Genomic DNA, 20,304 nt, shown 5'->3' with positions numbered 1-20,304 from the left:
CCCATCTTATGCTCCACTGCAGTGTCAGCACTGGAAAATGTATCTGTCTACCTGGTGTAGGAATAGAATGCACACCCTTCTTATATTCCAGCATCAAAGATGAGTGTTCTACCTATTGAGCTACAGGAGCTGTAAGATTCCAGGCCTGTACTCTCACACCTCTCATAGAGGATATTACTCCACTGAGCCATAACTAGACTTTTGAATACATTCTTAGATATCTTCTTGATCAACTGCAACTTCAACTTTATTTAAGTACATATAACCAGGAAAAAACAATGACATAGTATAATACATAATGATAGTTAAGATGAAAAGACATAGAAAATAAAATATCACCATCATGTAATTAAAGAAAATCATAACACTGAATAATGTTATGGCTAAGAACTATAAGCATCCAAATAAAGGTTAATGGAGACCAGACCACCACAGCCTTTATTCACTGGAGATGGAGTCTTACTAGCATTACCCGAGGAGAGCTGCTTGGCAGTCTCTCTAGCTTCTTTATGACTTTATGACCATGTGCAGTCTAGACAGCGAGAAACACATGACCGGACATAATGGAGGGGCCCATGACCCAGTCAGGCTCACTAATGAAGCTACTTATCTGGTGACTACTAAGAAATGACAAGTGATCTCAACAAGTGTGTCCAGGATTCCTATGCACGTGGTCTTCCATTCATAAGCTGTGCAGCTTCTACAGAGGTGGGGGAAGGTATATTTCCCTAGAGAAATTGTCATTCCCTCTGCAGTGGTCTCATTCAGTAAGACTTCAGTTTTGGTTTCAGCAATGTTCACTTGATAAGTATATATATATATATATATATATATATATATATATATATATATATATATATATATATATATTACAAATGGCAAATATCAAACACATATCATCTCCCAATAAAATACATTAGGTCATTCATCTCTTTTACCTGGATGGCCCTACTTATGGTTTGAGGTTTGTGCTTGGTCCCTGATGAAATTGCTGCATGTGGATTCCTTGCCCCTCTTCCCATGAGCAGAGCACTCAAGTGCACCACATTGTGCAGAATTCTCCACACTTGGAAAAGAACACAGGCACTGTTCTGCTGTTCTACATTGGCAAAGTAGTGGTTCTGCTTTCCATTCTCTATTTCGCTCACAAATTGCAATTATAGCCAATAGGTATATAGAGAATGGTGTCAATCAGAGAACTGCTTCTGCAGGTGGAGTGACCAATTGCAAAACTGCTAAAGTTTTTACACCACTGCAATACTTTGAAAAAAGGAGCCATCGCAGGGTGTTTTGTTCTTTTTGTTTTATTTTTAGAAAGGGATTCATTCAGATGGTGATGTGTCCCATACACCTCATCAAGTAAATCCTGGTTGAGATTCTTTTTGGGGTACATGCTTTCATTTAATGTTTTTGTTGTGTTGAACTCATGACCTGAGACTGTTGAACACTAATGATCCTTTTTACAAAGAAACTGTCATGCATTGATTGAGATTCATGGATGGTTGACTCATTGTGCTGTGCAAATTAGCATGTATAACTGCCTGGTGAACTGGCATTCATCATGTAAAACATGTTCTAATTCATCATGAAGTGTGCCTTGTCCCCTATTCACTTTTTTTCTCTTCCTTTTTTTCTTGTTTTAACTTTTCTCCTTTTTTCCCCTACTATTTGAAAAAATATTTAATGCAGTTTTAAAAATAAGAAAATATTTGCTTCACATGATTTGAGCAACTATTCTTTCTGACATCAAGCTGATTATTTATTCACTTTTATTGACACCATGTGCTATCTCTTTGTGTGTATAACATTCTTTTTGCCTGGTTCCATAAACACAGTGATTTTTTTATCAGTTACATGCTACTTTGGTTTGAACTCTAATACACATAAAATATGTAATTCATAGACATGAAATGATCACAGATAGCACAATACTAATAAGCAATAAAAATGCACTGCTAAGAACATAGCCTTAGCTTCTTAACCTTAACAATGCAGAAGTACTGTTTTTATTAATGTAATTTTTAAACATGTTGTATTGTGTGCATTCTTGCATATAAAGCTTGATTAAATTATAATATATGCCTTAATGTTCTATTTATGATATTATAGAAACACATTGAATACAAACATTTGGAAATTTAAGTATATGTTCTTTTCTCTTTTGCTTTTCAGTAACCTGCTTCAAAGTGCATGTCATACAAACGTCTGTTAGTCTGTAACAGAGCCCTTTAAATGCAAACATTATAGAATACACAGCTGTCTATTGAAGAACCCACTGTAGAATAGAGACTTTAATAAAAATAATAAGCTTCACATTTTCTTAATCGCTTTATTTTTGAAAATGCTCTTTATGTTTTGTCATACAATAGTTTTATATGACAAGTCTTATATCTAAAGGAATTTCATCTTCACACACACACACACACACACACACACACACACACACACACACACACACACACACACACGCACACACACACGCACACACAGAATCAATATAAGTCAGTGTTCCTAAAGTCCTGCCTACTAACTGAGCTGGCAGGATGTACCATACCTCTCAAGTGTTCCTCATTATGAGGGATGTTCCTCATTTTGAGTCTTAAAAGGTCCACCGTATGCATTCATAGCTAATATATGCTTTTCAGCACAATCCTTATGGTTGAAAGACCCTTTCAACCATGCACCAAGGAAATAATGCATTTCTGAGCAGTGAAAAATAGGGTTTTCTATATTTTCACCATTTGTCACGCATTGCTATCATCTGTGTTCCACATTAGTCTCTTAAGAGGTTGAAACCTATGCTCATGAACCATATTGTTTAATGGATTTTGGAATACTTCTGAACATTCTTTAATAGAAAAGATGTGCAAAGCTTTAGAACAAATTGCTTCAACATGATTTTACAGCAGGTTGCACATGTATTGTCCAGACAGTTACTTGCTAAAACAGCTCACAGTTCTTCATGTCAAATAGGGTTTAAAGCCCAAAAAGCCTCAGAGAAATTACAGACTTCTGCACAAAGAAAATTCCATGCCTTCTTTGTGAATTTCTGTTAAACAGTGTCAGGCACATTTCTTTTTGAGCCGAAGAGCTAAGGATATTAATAAATCTGCAGTGTCTCATATTGGGTCTTTGGCCTTTTTGTTGTTTTTTTAGTGTTTTTTTTTTGGTGTGGTTATTATTATATTTCTGAAAACACAATTTTAATGTACTGTGAACTATAAGCACATAATATTGTTGGACACAAATGTGAGACCTGGAGCTGCAATGAGACCTTTCTTCTGTTTACCAATGATGCACTGTAGAATCATAACTAAACACATTGCTTAGTTTTATGTGCTTTTAGTACAGTTAAGGGAGCACCTCTCATGCACGTGTAAAAATGTAGGCATGCTTCATGTGCAACATGAAAATCTTTTATATACATTACTTCACTTTTTTTAATAGGTGTAACTTGTGTGGTGTTTGTTCATTACTTGGGCTCTTATTCAAAGAATTAAAGATGCTACTGACTTTTTACAGTAACTGCTTCTTTTCAGTCCCCATTCCTGCTTATTGTTAGTTAAATTGCTTTAGAATGTTTTTTTTTCACATACCTTGAGTTGTTTTTTTCATCTTATAACAGCCTAGATTCCATGTTCAAGCTGTCTGTGCTGCAGGAAATGCATTTTGAACTTTACTCTTCATTTACAGGAAGTGAACTTTTATAGCAGATACACAAAAACAAAACCTTTAAAAGTAATCTAACTAATTGTAAAACATATACAAAAAAACAGAACATTTAAAAGTAATCTAATTAATTGTAAAACATATCCATGTAGTTTTTATGCTCATTATTTTTTAATAAGTAGAATAATGAAAAGAAGAAAAGGAAAAAAAAGAATGCAGTGGGAAGAAGAAAAATAAGACATCTGTAGACTTAAAGACACCTGGTACTAATCTTTGTTTAGTGACATCTTGTGGTCATCCTAATTATAGTTCAGTGAAAGTTGTATCCTTTATATAAGTACAGTGTAAATATAATATAATCATGCGGCAGATCATCACAGTACAGAGGAATATGTCATTTATAGTGATGAAAATGCTTGTTTAAAATAATATTACTGGTTTTAATGTGTCATGAAAGAAGTTGAAAAAATGAATAGAACTTTAATAATAATAATGAATTAGACAGTTACTGCTATGCAGAATACTTCTGATAAAGAAGTACCTATTACAGTAATGGATTTTTTTCCTACAAGAACAGGTCTCTGGTTCTGTAAAATGCTACTTGTTTTATTTTACATACAAATATTTACACATTGTCAGACTGGATTTTTGATTATTCAGTCTAAACTTAATTACCATGCCCCCATAAGACTTTCCAGAATCAAAGCACAACCCTCCCCATGGCTACAGAAAACCACTAAGTCAGAAATGAAAAACAGGGATAAAGCCTGGGAGCACTGGCGCAAAACCAAAACCCGCTCAACTAGACAGAAATTCCTAGAACTACGCAATAGAGTCAAAAAGCTAATAAAATAGGACAAATTCTAATACTACCAGTCTGCCCTAGACTCCTCCCAACACAGCCCCAAACAATTCTCGTCCTCCATAAAATCCATCCTCCACCCAGGTAAAGTCAGTACCCCTCCTCCTAACATCCCTCACTCCTCAGAAAATATTGCTACCTCATTCAACACACACTTCACACAAACCATACTATCATTAGCTAAACAACACAACCCCCCCTCCAACCCACACCTTCAACTAGTAATCTCCCCACTGCCTTCTCTTTTTCTCCTGTACCTACCTCCAACATAAAAAAACTCTTAACTAAACTTAAGCCCACCAAATTAGCAGCTGACAACCTCCCAAGTGAATACCTACAAATCGCAGCTGATGCTCTGGCCTACCCAGTATCCATCTTGATTAACCGATCTCTGTCAGAAAGTTACGTTCCCACACTGTGGAAAGTATCACATATAATTCCCCTCCACAAAGGTGGACCCTCCACAGAACTAACCAATTACCGCCCCATAGCTATTCTCTCTCCACTCTCCAAAATACTAGAGAGATGTATGCACTCTCAGGTCTCAGACTACCTCCTTACTAACAACCTTACTAACAACCTCCTTTCCAATACTCAGCACTAACACTATCCTTCAGCATAAAAACAATGGCTATCTCTCCTCTGCTACTTTCCTAAACCTATCTAAAGCATTTGACATGGTCCCACACAAACAACTTATCTCTGTCTTCAATAACATATCCTTCTCACAATCAGTCACCAACTGGTTTCAGAGTTACATGTCTGACCACCAACAATCTGTTGTATGGCAGAATGACATATCTCCCCAACTACCTGTCTCCATAGGAGTTCCCCAAGGATCCATCCTTGGACCCCTAATCTAGCGTCTGCCACCAAATATGGCACACTCATACAATACGCAGATGACTCAACCATCATCTGCTCAGCCCAGTCCCTACCCAAACTGCAAAAAGTCACACAGGAAGCCTTTTCCTTTGTTGAAACCTGGTTATCCGATGCCCAATTAATACTCAATCCAAACAAAACTAAACTACTCATCTTCCAACCAACCAAACATACTCAAAACAACTCTCACTTTAACATCACAGCAAAAGACAACACCACTATATACCCAACTGAACACACCAAATTGCTAGGAGTGGAAATAGACAATAAACTAAAATTTGGCATTCACATATCCATGACCATAAAAAAGTCCGCAAAAAACTGGGAGCGCTATACAGAAATAAGCAACTTCTCACCAAAGCAGCAAAGATTTCAATAGCAAATTCCCACCTTATCTCCACCCTACTTTATGCCTCTCCAATATATACCAATCTAAACAAGCTAGAGATCTGCTACAACAAAATCGCCAAATTCACCACAGGGGCATCCTACTGTAGTCACCACTGTCTCTCACTTGCTGAACTGGGCTGGCTTGAACTCCCTCACCTCCTTCAATGGTATCAACTCTCACTCACCCACAAACTAGTAAATCATCCACTAAATGTCCCATCCCTCCAGAATCTACTCCAACCCTATCGCACCACCAGACCACTAAGATCCAGCAACAAAAATCATTTGCAGATCACTAAAGCTAATAACTCTGCTGGTGAAGCACTATTCTCTTGCACCATAGCCAAATTATGGAACTCCCTCCCACCCAGAATTACCTCCATACCATCATGCACCCACTTCAAAACTTTACTAAAAGTGCACCTAAAAACATGCTGGCTATGCCCTTGCAACTCCCACTCTAATATCATCCACCCCATCCAACCACTACCTTTATTTCCACTCCACTAACTACCTTGATTATAGCAAGCTCAGATGCTCATAATCCTAGTACTTATTATACAGCAGGAACTTCTTCTTGTAACATTTGTTAATGTCTGTTATGTACTTCACAGATAAAGATTCTAGTTGTCTACTGATGTACTATGTTCTTCATCTGTGAATATGGTATAAGTAATTGCTATGTAAATTGCTAATCGCTATGTAATCCAATGTAACTACTGTCTGTTTATTTTAACTGTGGAGCTTTTCTCCCTGGGCCTCCACTGAAAATGGACCTACGTCAAGGCGGACACTCCCGGTCAACAAATATAAATAAATAAACATTTCAGGGCTTGGCACTGTGAGACCTGATACTTTAAAAGGTTATTTTCCTTAAATGATCCATTATTGTCACTGACCTAATATATCATTTCATATCCATATTTCATTTATGCAATTACAAACCATTAATTTTTTTGCTAGCTATGTCTTATATTTCTGACATTTTCTAACTTTTGCATTGTTCTAGGGCTGGTATTTTCTACCTGGGCTTCCCCAGAATAAAGATTTTTCAAAAGAATAGATAATTTCATTAAAAAGATCTAACAGATCTGCTTCTTGCAACAGACAGTAGCACACCTAAAGGTTTAATCTAACAAAAAAAAAAAAAAAATATATATATATATATATATATATATATATATATATATATATATATATATATATATATATATATATGTGTGTATATATATATATATATATATATATATTTATATATGTGTGTGTGTGTGTGTGTGTGTGTGTGTAAAACAAATACATACTCCATGGGTGATCAATAAATAATGGAAGACCTCAGATACGATACAAACTGGTAGTTAAGCATCATGACTGTTGGTGGAATACAGAATACTTACAAATGTATAGCATGAATGAAGCTGATAGCATAGTAAATAGAGAATGACATGTGCCATGCATAATATCTAGCAGTGTATTAAAATATTGTTATAGAGAGCTAGTAATCATCTAAAAGTTAGTAACATACAGATTAAGCATCCATACTTAATTGAAATTAAGCCTTCAAAACAAAGGGAAGCCACAAAGCCTTCTTCAGTTACGTCAGGAACCTCCATGGCAAAGCCCAGGTTTGTTCCGAATTAGTACTTAATGGTACCAATTACACTGATCCTGTTGATTAAGCCAACCTGCTAGCTGATAGATTCAGCACAAACGTCACCCCCTATCCCTTCCAAAGGACGATTCAACATCCCTGAAACTTGTCCCACTCCTCACATCTCCATAGATCAAGTGTAGATCAAGTGTTAAAGGCCATATCCAAGACAAAGAACACAGCTTCCATAGGACCTGATAGAATCCCAGGCTGTATTCTGCACCATCTGTAGCAAGAACTAGCTTCACCGTTGAGCATCCTATTCAGCCACAGCCTAAGTACAGGCTTCATTCCAGCAAAGTGGAGAACTGCCCTTGTCATCCCTTTGCACAAAGGTGGTGACACCACTGACCCAGGAAACTATCACCCCGTTAGCTTGACAAGTCTGATCTGTAAAGCCATGGAGTGTATTATTATGGATCTCATAAACAAGGACATAGGCAATCTCCAAGCACAAGACCCCACCCAATTCGGATTCATCAAGGGCAGATCTTGCCTGTTGAACCTGGTTGACTTCTTTGAGACTATTACCAAGGCCCTGGATGAGGGAAAGTCAGTACATACACCTTACCTTGACTTGGCCATGGCCTTTGATACAATCCCCTATTTGGTCATCATTGAAAAGCTAACATAACTTGGCATAAATCCCTATCTCATCAGGTGGGTGGCCAGCTGGCTCACTGATAGGACTCACAAGGTCAAAATAGGCACCACCACCTCTGACAGAAGACCTATCACTAGTGGTATTCCCTAGTGATCTGTCCTATGACCCCTACTGTTTGGCATCTACTTCCCAGAGGTCCAGGCAAAGACAAAGGGCCTGTGGCTGACCAAGTTTGTGGATGTCTGTAAGTTGGGTACTGTCATTGAATCCCCAAATGATGTTAACATACTGCAAGAGGGTCTCACAGCAACAAATGACTGGTGCCAAAGTCATGGCCTTAAGTTAAATGCAAAAAAAATGTATTATCATGCCATTCGGCAAGAATACGGCCCCTACTGATTACCACATCAATGGCAACCCCCTAAGCACACAACCTATGGTCAGAGACCTGGGTGCTCAGGTTGACAATGCTCTCACATTCAACCATCATGTAGCAGCAGTGGTCAGAAAAGTCTTTTACTTGGTTTATCTCATAAATAAAGGGATTGCATCCAGGAAAAAGGAGGTTATTTCCTCTATGTAATCTTCCCTCATTAGGCCAATAATTGAGCATAAGGCCTCATTTGGTATGTACCGCTCCAAACACCTGCACCAACTGGAAAGGCCACAGAAATACCTCACAAAGAGAATCCATGGCCTCCAACATCTGTAGTATGCTGACAGGCTCAAATCACTATCATTCTACTCGGTATCATACAGATTGTTCAGAGGTGATCTGTGTCTTGCCTACAAGGCAATATTGGACCCTGCTCTACTAGAGATGTTCCATATCTGTAAGTCTATCTCCTCACACATTACCAGCTCAGAAGGCCTAAATTGAATATGCAACATCAACAAAACCTGCTGGAGAGACAAGTTTGTCTCCCAGGGGCTGCCCAGTCCCTGGAACAGACTTCCAGTACATGTCAAACAGAGTACCTTGCTGACCCTCTTCAAGTGCAACCCTGATGAGTGTATGGAAAACCACAAATTTGTCCCAGGGGTTCCACATTTGTCCCTCATTGACAGGGGCGACAGGTTCTGACTGAGGTTTCTTTTTTGGGGATAACCTCTTGGCTAGGCTTGTGAGGGCCTCACAGCCATTAGCCTAGTAACCTACTATGATCCTATGATCCTTAAGCAAATAATGCTACTTTGCAATTCTATATACAGAAGAACATCCACATGCAAAAACACACTCAAACTGAAATACATATTTATACTGACCACACTTCTCTATTCAGAAATAAGGACTCTACAGATGTATTTACACAAGGTATAAGCAACTGCCTACAAAAACTAAATACTCCCATAACCTTTTTGTATTACTTCAGTATACAGTTGTCCCAATGCTTTCCTTGAAATACTATTGTGAAATCTAACACCTAATGTGATGCCCAAAAAAGCTGTACAATGCAGCAAAACTGTAAGGTTAAACACAGGAAACACTTCATTACTAAAATGCAAATGAAAACAAGCATGCAGGGAGCTAGTATATCTTTTATGGGATAGCATATACTTCACGCCTCTGCACACTGGTTGCTATAAAATTGTTTTTTATACAAAATGATTTTTACAGACAATTGACTGGAAACTATTAAGTGATTATAAACTTGCTCTGAGAGAACTATATTTATTTGACTTCTATATAGACAATAATTTGCATATAACAGCATTTACATACATTACTGTACTTATATGTTAATATAAGCTGTTGTTTTATGTGCTATATGAAGCAGTTCAGAGAAGATGCTTAAAATACCTCAATCTGCTCAACATCTGTTGCCTTAATTATTGAGAGTTGCTTCACTAGTTATTAGAAAATAATAATGAACAGATTTAATCCTTCAAAATGTTCTGCATTTGTTAGTGAAATATGTAATTTATTTTATACCAATTTGACTTTAAAATCATTTCAAACATTTTCATGTCCAATTGGTACGATGAATACTAAACATTGATCTGCACATTTCAGACTATGGCAATGAAAAGTACTATAAGCAAATCTGTAAGTACATGATACTTAAAATATAATTATAAAATAATGCTTCCTGTATAGAAGTTAGATGTTAAATGTATATTCCAAGTGCTAAAGGTATTAATAGTAACATACATACATTCATAATACAAACAAACATTCACTTAAAAAAAACTCAGTCATTTGTATATTTACTGTCATGCATAGATACATAGAACATATTCACTCGCTTAACTGTTAGTATACATATCAAGCATCTACTCATAATTTACGAACACATATATACAGGTATATGTATGCACATCAATGTAAATATATTATGCATATATAAGCACTTAAAATATACATAAATATGTAATTTAAAATTGTAGCATTTCCATATTCTATCACTTTCACCTTTTCACCCACCTTGAAGTGACAATTGACAACAAACTCAGATTTGACCAACACATAGCGACCACAATTAAGAAAGTTCACATCAAACTTGGCTCACTGTACAGAAGCAAGCCATTCCTCACTAACAATACCAAACAAGCCATATCCAGAACCTTCCTCCTCTATACACTCCTATATGCTTTCCTCGTCATTACCAACTTAAAAAAAATCAGACTTAACCAAATTGGAAACTTGCTACAACAAAATAGCCCATTTCGCATCAAACCTTCCACACCAAACTCATCATTGTATTGCTCTACATAAATTAAATTGGCTTGAGCTACCTAACCTTTTTTGTCTCTACCAACTTAAATTCACACACAATATCATCTTCCATCCTGACAGTTGCCCATCCCTCAAGGAACTTATTGTTCCCTACTCATGCCCACAAAGTCTAAGATCTGCAGACAGAAACATTATCACAGTAAACAAAGCTAACAATACTCAAGGTAAAGCACTATTCTCAAATCAAATAGCCAAATTATGGAACTTTCTACCCCACACCCTCCAAAACACACCTGAATCTACCAGTTTTAAACAACTAATGTTTGAAAATCTATCCAAGAACTGGCATTGCTCCTGCACCAAACCTGACTAACAAGATATCTATAACTCTCACCATACTATCCACTCCTTACCACATTTTCTCCCTCTCCTCAGTGTTTATTACTACTCAAAAATAAATATATATAAAGGAAATTTCATTGGTCATAACTATTATTTAATATGTACACACTACTAACTTTATTTTTTCTCACAGTGGTCATCACTGAAATGCTTGTGTTTTTCTTTTTGAACCTGTATCTGCTAGAAAACTGTATTGAATACTACTTTGTATAGACTAACTAGAAGATATGTATTCTGCATCTTACTGTATGTATACTATTGTACTATCTAATTATTGTATATTGTTTGTATTTCTGTGGAGCTTTTCTCCCCGGGCTTCTGCTAAAAATGGGCTTCTGGCCCAGTCTGACTTTCCCAGTAAATAAATAAATGTTAGTAAATAAGTTTTAAAAGTTTTATGATATGTGCTCTTGATATGTATTGGTGTTATTTTCTCTACGGGTTAATGTGTTATAAGTGTTGTCAGTCTTATTTATTTCCTCCATATAAATGCTTAAATACTATGCTATTTATAATATTTTCTATAGTAGGATTAATTAGAAGAAATGGTTATATAAAATGTCTTGATCAAATAGAGAAATTTGAAATGCATTATTTCTAGGATATTTTTGATATATTCAGAAATACATAATATCATTCTTTATTATTAACATTTCCAACTTTATATTTCTATGATCTTAAATATTAATATTTATTTTCCTTTTAACATGATTTGAGTGTGCTCTAAATAGTTATAATTACTAATATTGTTTTAAATTAAGAAGCAGTAGCAACTGTTTAGCTTGGTGACATTGGGATGAGTTGGTTGGTATGTGTTTTGTATGATTATATCATCAAATCATGGATTTGTTATTCCATGATGGGAGCTTTGGATTTATATAAGTTTGAAATTTTGATTTTAATTTTTTGTATCTGTCCATAACAACAATTATTAGTACTTGGTTATTATATTTTAAGCTAAATCATCTTAAATCAGTGTATTTATATATTTTTATGAATGTCAACATATAATTGTCTCTCATTAAATACCAAATTAAACACCAATTGACTTAATAATCCACTGAAGAGGAATAGCTTAAACAAATATTTAAAAATGCATAAAGCTCGCATAATTTTCTTACAAGAAACATATTTGTTATCTTAAGATGTAGATAGATTGATGTTAAAAGATGATTCAACTCTTGTGAGCTCTCTTTTTAAATCAAAAAGGAAAGGCACTGTTATTCTTTGCAGAGCTTCATTACCTATGCCTAAAATATTAAATACCTATTCAGATAAAAATGGCATGTTGGGTTTAGCAGTAGTAGAATCTGACAAAAAATCTTATACTTTTGTGAATTCTTGCAGGATACCTGCAACTGGAGCCAGAGTTGCTAAGAAATATTTGGATATTATAACCTTATATGCAAAAAGTGAATGGATTAGTGCAGGAGATTTTAACTGTATTCTTTCTAGTAAAGACACAACTATTGATAAGGTTCCTAAGCCATCCTCAGTAGCTAAATACTTAGATTAGTTTATTAATTCTCAAGATTTGAGAAATACCTATGATATTAAATAAACTAACTTTCTTAACTTTATATATTATTTTTACAGATTTGGCACCCAGACAAACATTGATATAGTTTTTACTTCTAGTAGTTTTTTTACTAAAATTGAAAATGCATTGATAACTTCATGTCCTTTATCTGACCACAATGTTACTACATTTACATTAACATTAAAGCCAAGTAATTTGATTTACTATCAGACAATCTCTGCCTATATAGTAAAATTAAAAGACTTTACGGAATGGTGTTGAACAGAAATAGATCAGTATAGTCAAATTAATAATAATTGAAAAGTTTCAGAAGTAATTCTCTGGGATTCTTTAAAAACTTGTCTATATGGAAGAATTAAAAACTGGTACATATGAAAAAAGAGTGGAATAAGAGTCGATGTCTTTGTAGTCTAATATAAATAAATTGAAATCCAATTTAAAACCTTATGGCAAATCAGTATTATAAGCTCCACTTCCCAATCCACTTGGAAATCCATTAATGAAAGATTAATAAATAATAACAGCTGTGTTGTAGAAAATTTCTCTAAATATGGAATTAATAAATTTTACTGGATCTTGAAAGACGTATGTTTAAATGAAAAGAAAACATACTATTCTCTCCCTTCACTGATTACATCCTTATAAATTTTAAAATATTCATGAATTATAATTATATAGTTAAACATTTATTGTTTTTATTGTTTCCTATATCAAATACTGTGAGTTGTTTGGGAACTTTTAATATAAACAAAGTGCTAGACCGTAGAGAGGCAAATTTAATCTTTTAGCATCAATTCTTAATCAGAAATATATCACATAATACAGAGTTTCTTCTTGCAAGACAATGTTTAGACAATAATAATAGGTTGACTATACAATCTTGTAAAAATATGTTAGTGATAAAATCAAAATATCAATGGATTTTCAAACAAAACATATTCCAAAGATACTTGAGTTTTTTTTTTCAGAATCAATATTATCTCAAATAAGAATAAATCATATTTATCAATAATTCATAAAATAATAAGAGAAGCATTCAGTTCCAAAGATTCATTATTTTGGAATTATTCAACTGAGATTAATGAGAAGGCCTTTTCCGATGCAGATAAATGCTTAATCCTTAAATCTGCGGGAAAATCTACTTCTTCTCTTTAATGGAAAATATATACACAAAGAATTATTCACAGAGCTTTTTTTAATTCTACATAAAGCGGCTTTAATTTATAACTATGGGAAAATTAATTGTCGGAGTTATAATTAAATCTCTAATGCAGATTGGTTTCATATGATATTGGATTGTAAAACAGTAACTCCTTTTTGGGTTGAATTTAGAAATTTTGCCCAAGCTTTGTGGACAGATAATTGTATCATTTCTAAATAGTCACAAAGAATTGGAAATGAAAAAATACTCTTTCTTTCACTGACTTCATTAATTTAGCAGAAATGTCTGTAAAAAAGAATTGCCAACTACCAAAATGAGAACTTTCAATATTCCTCACCAGTTTAGGTTTTGGTCAAAATTAAGTGATTTACTTGATAGATTTTAATGATTTAGTTTTCTTTGTTTGATTTTGTTGTGGACATCTGTAAATAGTTATGTTTTATTCTATTTATCTTTAAATAATTTTGTACAATCTTTGTTTTAAAATTAATAAAAAGTTGTTTAAAACTGTATAACATTATTAACCATTCAAATAGGTCAGACCTGTACTACATGATGTCAGATGGGATAACTATTCTTGATGACAGAGAGGATGTAGGGAGGTCAAAAATGAGATGTGGGTATCCTGAATTCATGCCACTATCTCAAAAAATAGTATACTACATACAGTAATGAGTTTTGGGTTACTGAACAAAAGCTGCAACAATATTTATATTGTCTTTAATTGTTTTGCTTTGATCATTACACTAAATAATTCATTCATCAATAGGCCTAGATTGTATAATCATAATTTATTGCATTTTATACAACATATTTTTGCAGTATCATTTTTACTGCTTCCAACAACTGCAAAAGGGATAAGAATATTCAGTTACTATAGACTGCATTATTTAGAATGACGATCAAAATCATCTGATATTCAGCATCCATTATGTAGTCGTTGTTATATATTAATGTGGTACAAGAATGGATCAAAAAAGAATTTCAGCATTCAATTTTAAAAAAGTTACTTTGTCAGTTAGCCGAGAGGCCAAAAGCTCTGACCTGTACACATTTATCAAAGTGGCTATAACAGCTGGTGGTGTTGGGGGGCTGCCTGTGGATGAAAGTACATTATGCGTTTATCATCTGGTAATTTTTGATCTGGTTTTGCAGGACTAATGTGCATATGTCTGTGAATTAAGATGGAATACTTCTGATACTGTGTGTAAAACAACTTTGAAATATGTGACATTGATTATTATTATTATTGTTAGTAATGTTTTGACACAGACATCTGAGATGGATGTGGTCAACAATGTAGCTATAATTGCTGAGTTTGAGGGACATCGGTGGATAAAAATGACTTATGCTGTTGATATGATAAACTTAAAAAGTCATTAGTCTGTCTTTGCAGGATTAGTCTGCATTTTTGTAAAGCAAATTGGAATATTTTATTGTGGCCATTTTTATTGCAATCAGACATGTGATGTATACACAGTCAATAGTGGCCATAATTGTTGAGCACAGCTATTGGTGGCTTGTAATGACATGGCAAGGTCTGAAATGGGTACTTTTGCCAATATTTGTTCATGCATTTTGTTTCACTGCTTAGTGGAAATATGTTAAAAATTACAAATTTAAAGAACACTTTAATAAATGTTGCTGTATTAAACTGGAAATAACATTTACAATAATCAGGTGAATCAAAGAACTCAAGCAATGCATACTCTTAAAAAAAGTGTGCAGGACCATAATTTGAAAACAGCCTGGTCCCCAGGGTACCTTTAGTCTGCCACTGGCCTTATGTATTTCAATGAATATTTCAATTAATTTCAATGAATGTGAATTACAAGGGAAGAGACTTATACTTTTGATCATGTTAAGTCTGTTTTCACTGTGAGGGCGAGTGTTTTAGTTTGTTTAATACAATGACCATTAGTGCTTGTGCTTTGTGCTTGAAGTAAAAGTTTTAAACTATATCCAAATTTCTGTAATCATTGGAAAAGTAAAGAAGAAAATATTCTGCACTCTGACAGTTTTGGTGTTTATGGTAACTGGAGAGAGAAAGAGAGAGAGAGAGAGAGAGAGAGAGATACAAATAATGAGACACTAGAATGGCTGAAGAGGATCCAGATCATACACACACACACACACACACACACACACACACACACACACACACACACACACACACACACACACACACACACACTTACCTACACAGACACACATGCACAGACACACAGAAAGATACACACACACACACACACACACACACACACACACACACACACACACACAAACCTTAGATGCTAAACATCTTCCCCTGTGTTACCACCCAGTTGCATTGTGGCTACACTGACTTATGACTGCGCTTTACTGACCAGGAGGAGGAGCTTGCCCATCCTGAGAAAGGGTAGTGGACGGAGCTATGGCACACCACATGGGGTGACACCAAGCACGACTCCCAAGGTGTTCACTCAGTAGAGCGAGACAGGCTTCTACTACCATACTGCATTTACACTAAGTAGCAGAAGGGAAGGTAGCATGCAGAGGAACACTTCACCTTGGGAAATAAAAATTGTGGGCTTGGAGGAGCTGCTGAAGGGGGTGCTGCCAGAGAAAGAGAGGATAGATCCCCTCCCCATGAGTAGTAAGCTGACTTGCTCACTACCGCTTGCCTCTCATTAAGGAAAGGAAGTTTGATAGAGGTTCCCAGGCAGGAATAAATAGGCCACAAGGCTCTTGTCTAGCCTGGGAATGCCCAGCTCCCATTCTCTTAGAACAAATGGGTCAACTGGGTGAAAAAAGAGAAGCCATTGGGTAACACCCTGGGGTGGAGTAAAAAAAAAATATGAAAAGGTGCATATGGAACATGCATTGCAGCTTGATAAGTTGACCAGGATTCTGTCCTGCTTTATAAAAATTAATGACACTGCCCCTTCCTACTTAACTGTTGAAATTGTGACTCAACAGAAACAAATTATGACCATTTAAAATGCTTGGCAAATTGGTTTTGCAGAGCTGATTCTAATTATCCTCTGAAGTAGATTTAGTAAAAACCAGAGCATGTGAAAATAATATTCATGAATTTAACTAAGACACTTTACTGTTTTGTAGAATGCAAAAGTAAAAATGCTACATTATCCTGCCATTCAGATCAACATTGACCCAGCTGAACTTGAAGGTGGAGCTGTTTATGATGCAAAGGTTCGCAATAAACCAATAGAAGACTATAATGGTTCATGGAGTGAGTGGAGTGCAGAAATCTCATGGAAGACAAACTCTTCAGGTAAATATAACAAAGATAACTACCTCAATTTTTTCTGCATTCATTTTTTTAATATTGACATCCTTCTCTCAGTCCTTTCCACCCATCCAGTGAACTGGCCCATTCTCATCTATAATATGGTTACATATAATTTCACACTCAATAAATCCCATTCAATGCATAATGGTTTTGTTAGGGTCTTCAAAGACTAGTAACCATTTGAAATGTTGGAACCTGCTTCAGCAAGTCCTGAAACATGGAGACTGAATGGTCAAAAAAACAGACTTACATATATTAAGTCCAAGATTGTCATGCTCTGAATATTCCCTTGTCTCCAAAGTATGGTAAGCTTAAGAGCTAGTATATATAAGTTTGGGTGATGTGGGCGGCTTGACCCCCCCACATCAAGGGAAGTTTAAAGGAGAAGAACGATGTTCAAGATTCGCTCTTCTCCTGCATGTCTGCATGTCTGATCTTTATTTTTTATTTTTCAGCATGTCAACACTTAGCATTTCAAGTGCTAACATTTCAATAGGGAGTCTTCAAGAAATGTAACCTTCATCCATCAATGAAAATCCAAATCTGGAGGCAGGAAATACATTTCAAAAAAGGAGTACTGTGCGTAGCAATGAGACAAGTGAGCCTCTGTCATTACAATAGTCAGACCAACTGTTAACTAGACAAATGAACCAAACTTCATTAAAATAACAAAAGGACATGCACCGTTAATCCAAGACAACAATTTAATTTTGTAAGCACTTTCGTCTGTTACAATTGAAAGAATTTCTTCAGACTAAAACATTGTTTCAACCACAAAGGTTTAAAAGTCCTTCGCATCAGTCACATGATTTACACTTTTAAGACATTAAAAAGGTTTGGATTTACCCTTGCCGCTTTCATTTTGCATTTTTGGATTTACAGTACGCTGTTGTGTAACCTGGTTTTGATCAGTCACTTGACTTATTAACATTGCTTAAATCATATGACATATTACAAAAAACAAGTTACACTCCCCCTGCTGGTCTTCCGTACTTGTTGAAATTTTATATATCAATTACAAATGTGAATAAATAGAACATCGTATGTTAACTTAATCTATTCAGACTTTTCAGTCATAACAAACAATGGATGGAGCACAAATAATTTAATCTTGGAATATTGTAGGCATTTAATCTGATTTGCCATAGTAACTCCTCTTTGTTTAATTTGAGTATTAATGGGCCATCCCTTTCATCATGACTAACTTGATCAATTATTCTAAACTTAAAGGTATGACCTGGGTTTGACAGGACTTGTTTTGCAAAGGCATTATCAGTTTCCCTCTATTTATACTATAAATATGTTTGTAAATCCACGCCTTAAATTTACATTTAGTTTTGCCTACGTGGAAACTTTTGTACAGTTGACATCTTGCAAGGTATACAACAGCCTTGGAATTACAATTAAATTTGCTTTTGTCTATAAATTTCTTGTTCTTGATTACAAAGGATTTACTCATATCCATGTACTTACAATAAGCACATGCCTCACATTTGAACATGCTGGTATATCTAAAATTTGGACTACTATTCCTCTCTAAAATACATTTCAGATTTGGCCCCCTTTTGAAAGTAAACTGTACAATAGTCAGCAGAAGTCAGATAATTTTTTCTACTATTACTGCTGCTATTATTATTATTATTATTATTATGATTATTATTATTATTATTATTAATTTCTTCTTATACTAAGTGTAGACATATATTCACAATGTGGCTTGTTTTTGTACCTGTGCAACTGGACCCACTGTTACTTTCTGGGAAGTTAATAAATTTTCAGTCTTGCTTGTGCCTGAATAAACAAAATGCAGGTAATGCAAGAGAATTTAAATGAAACCCCTCACCATGTGATGATCCATTTCTACAGGCAATGATTACCAGCATCTAATCACCTCAAAATACTGCTTATGTGATAATAACGCAAGCAGACATCATGTGTACAGTACTCGAGTCAGACTCTTTGCTGGGGATGGTCTATAGTTCAGATTTCTGTTTATAAAATTAGATTATCTAAGATGCTACACTTGATCTAAAACCAAGGGCATAGAAAAAATGAGTATTATGTAACACCGCACTAAATATTTCTTGACTCTCCTTCAAAATTAAATATAAAGACATTTTCTGTTTTTTCTAGGTAATGCTAAAAAGCAGAATATCAAGGTTTGCAGGACTGTTAGGAAAGACAATATTTTAAAGTTTAAGCACTGGTGAAATTTTCACACATGGAGATATCAACATATTCTCCAAAAACAACATCTGTTACAGCTGGCCAGCTCATAAAGCAATACTACGGACACTGTGTATTCTGTTTACATTTTAATAACAGAAAGTTAGGCAATATTCATAAAATAAACTGCAGAGAGTGACTTGGATGAAGCAGTAAGTTTGTGTCTACAGGTGAAAAGAATAGAAGAGATCAGCTGTAGCAGACAGCAGACTTTTAAAGTGAGAAGGACAGAGATTGTGTCTTATGCAAAGGCATTGCCTACAAATGATCCAAAATCAAAGGTTATACCAGGTACCAAACAGAACTATGAATCAAAACCAAAAGTACCCAGGGAAAGTCCAAGCCAGCACTGGTATTCACAAACTTTAATCCAGCCACGTAAAACACAGTACACTCATAAATGCATACACTGTATTATATAGCATTTTCATCAAAGTTCCATAGACTTCATCAGATACAGAACTTTCTGCTCATCATCGGAATCAACATCACTACCAAACAGATCTTCCATGTCAGCCATCGCAACCAGATCACGACTAGCTATGATCAACTAAAAGGACCTTTTAGTTCATCTGATGAAGTCTAAGGAACTTTGACAAAAACGCTATTTAATACAGTGTATGCTTTTATGAGTGTACTCTGTTTTACGTGGCTGGATTAAAGATTGTGAATACCAGTGCTGGCTTGGACTTTCCCTGGGTACTTTTGGTTTTGATTACCTACAAATGCCTGGATGATGCACTTTCATGAAGTCTAGTAGTAAGATAGAAATAAATGTCCCTTAGATATGTAATCATGTAGTTACAGCCTTAAACATCTCACAGAAGGAAACCTATTGCATCAATTTGCATATTAACTTACTTCATTCTCTTAAGTGTAATCACATGTGGGTAGAAACCACAACAATAGCAAAGTGATAACAACATTGCAATTATCTATGCAGTAAA

General features: G+C 35.1%; 1 protein-coding gene across 1 annotated transcript in view; it reads left to right on the top strand.

The window, feature by feature from the left end:
* Nucleotides 1–20,304, top strand: part of LOC122817333 (interleukin-9 receptor-like) — a 422,708-nt gene that overhangs the window by 284,052 nt on the left and 118,352 nt on the right. Inside the window, exon 7 of the mRNA XM_044090548.1 lies at nucleotides 16,942–17,113. Coding sequence (XP_043946483.1) covers nucleotides 16,942–17,113 — 172 coding nt within the window. The remainder of the gene's footprint in view (nucleotides 1–16,941; nucleotides 17,114–20,304) is intronic.

Source organism: Protopterus annectens, chromosome 12.part0, assembly GCF_019279795.1.
Source record: "Protopterus annectens isolate FY-2018-M chromosome 12.part0, PAN1.0, whole genome shotgun sequence".
NCBI lineage: Eukaryota > Metazoa > Chordata > Ceratodontiformes > Protopteridae > Protopterus > Protopterus annectens.
This window is presented reverse-complemented; position numbering and strand designations above follow the sequence as displayed.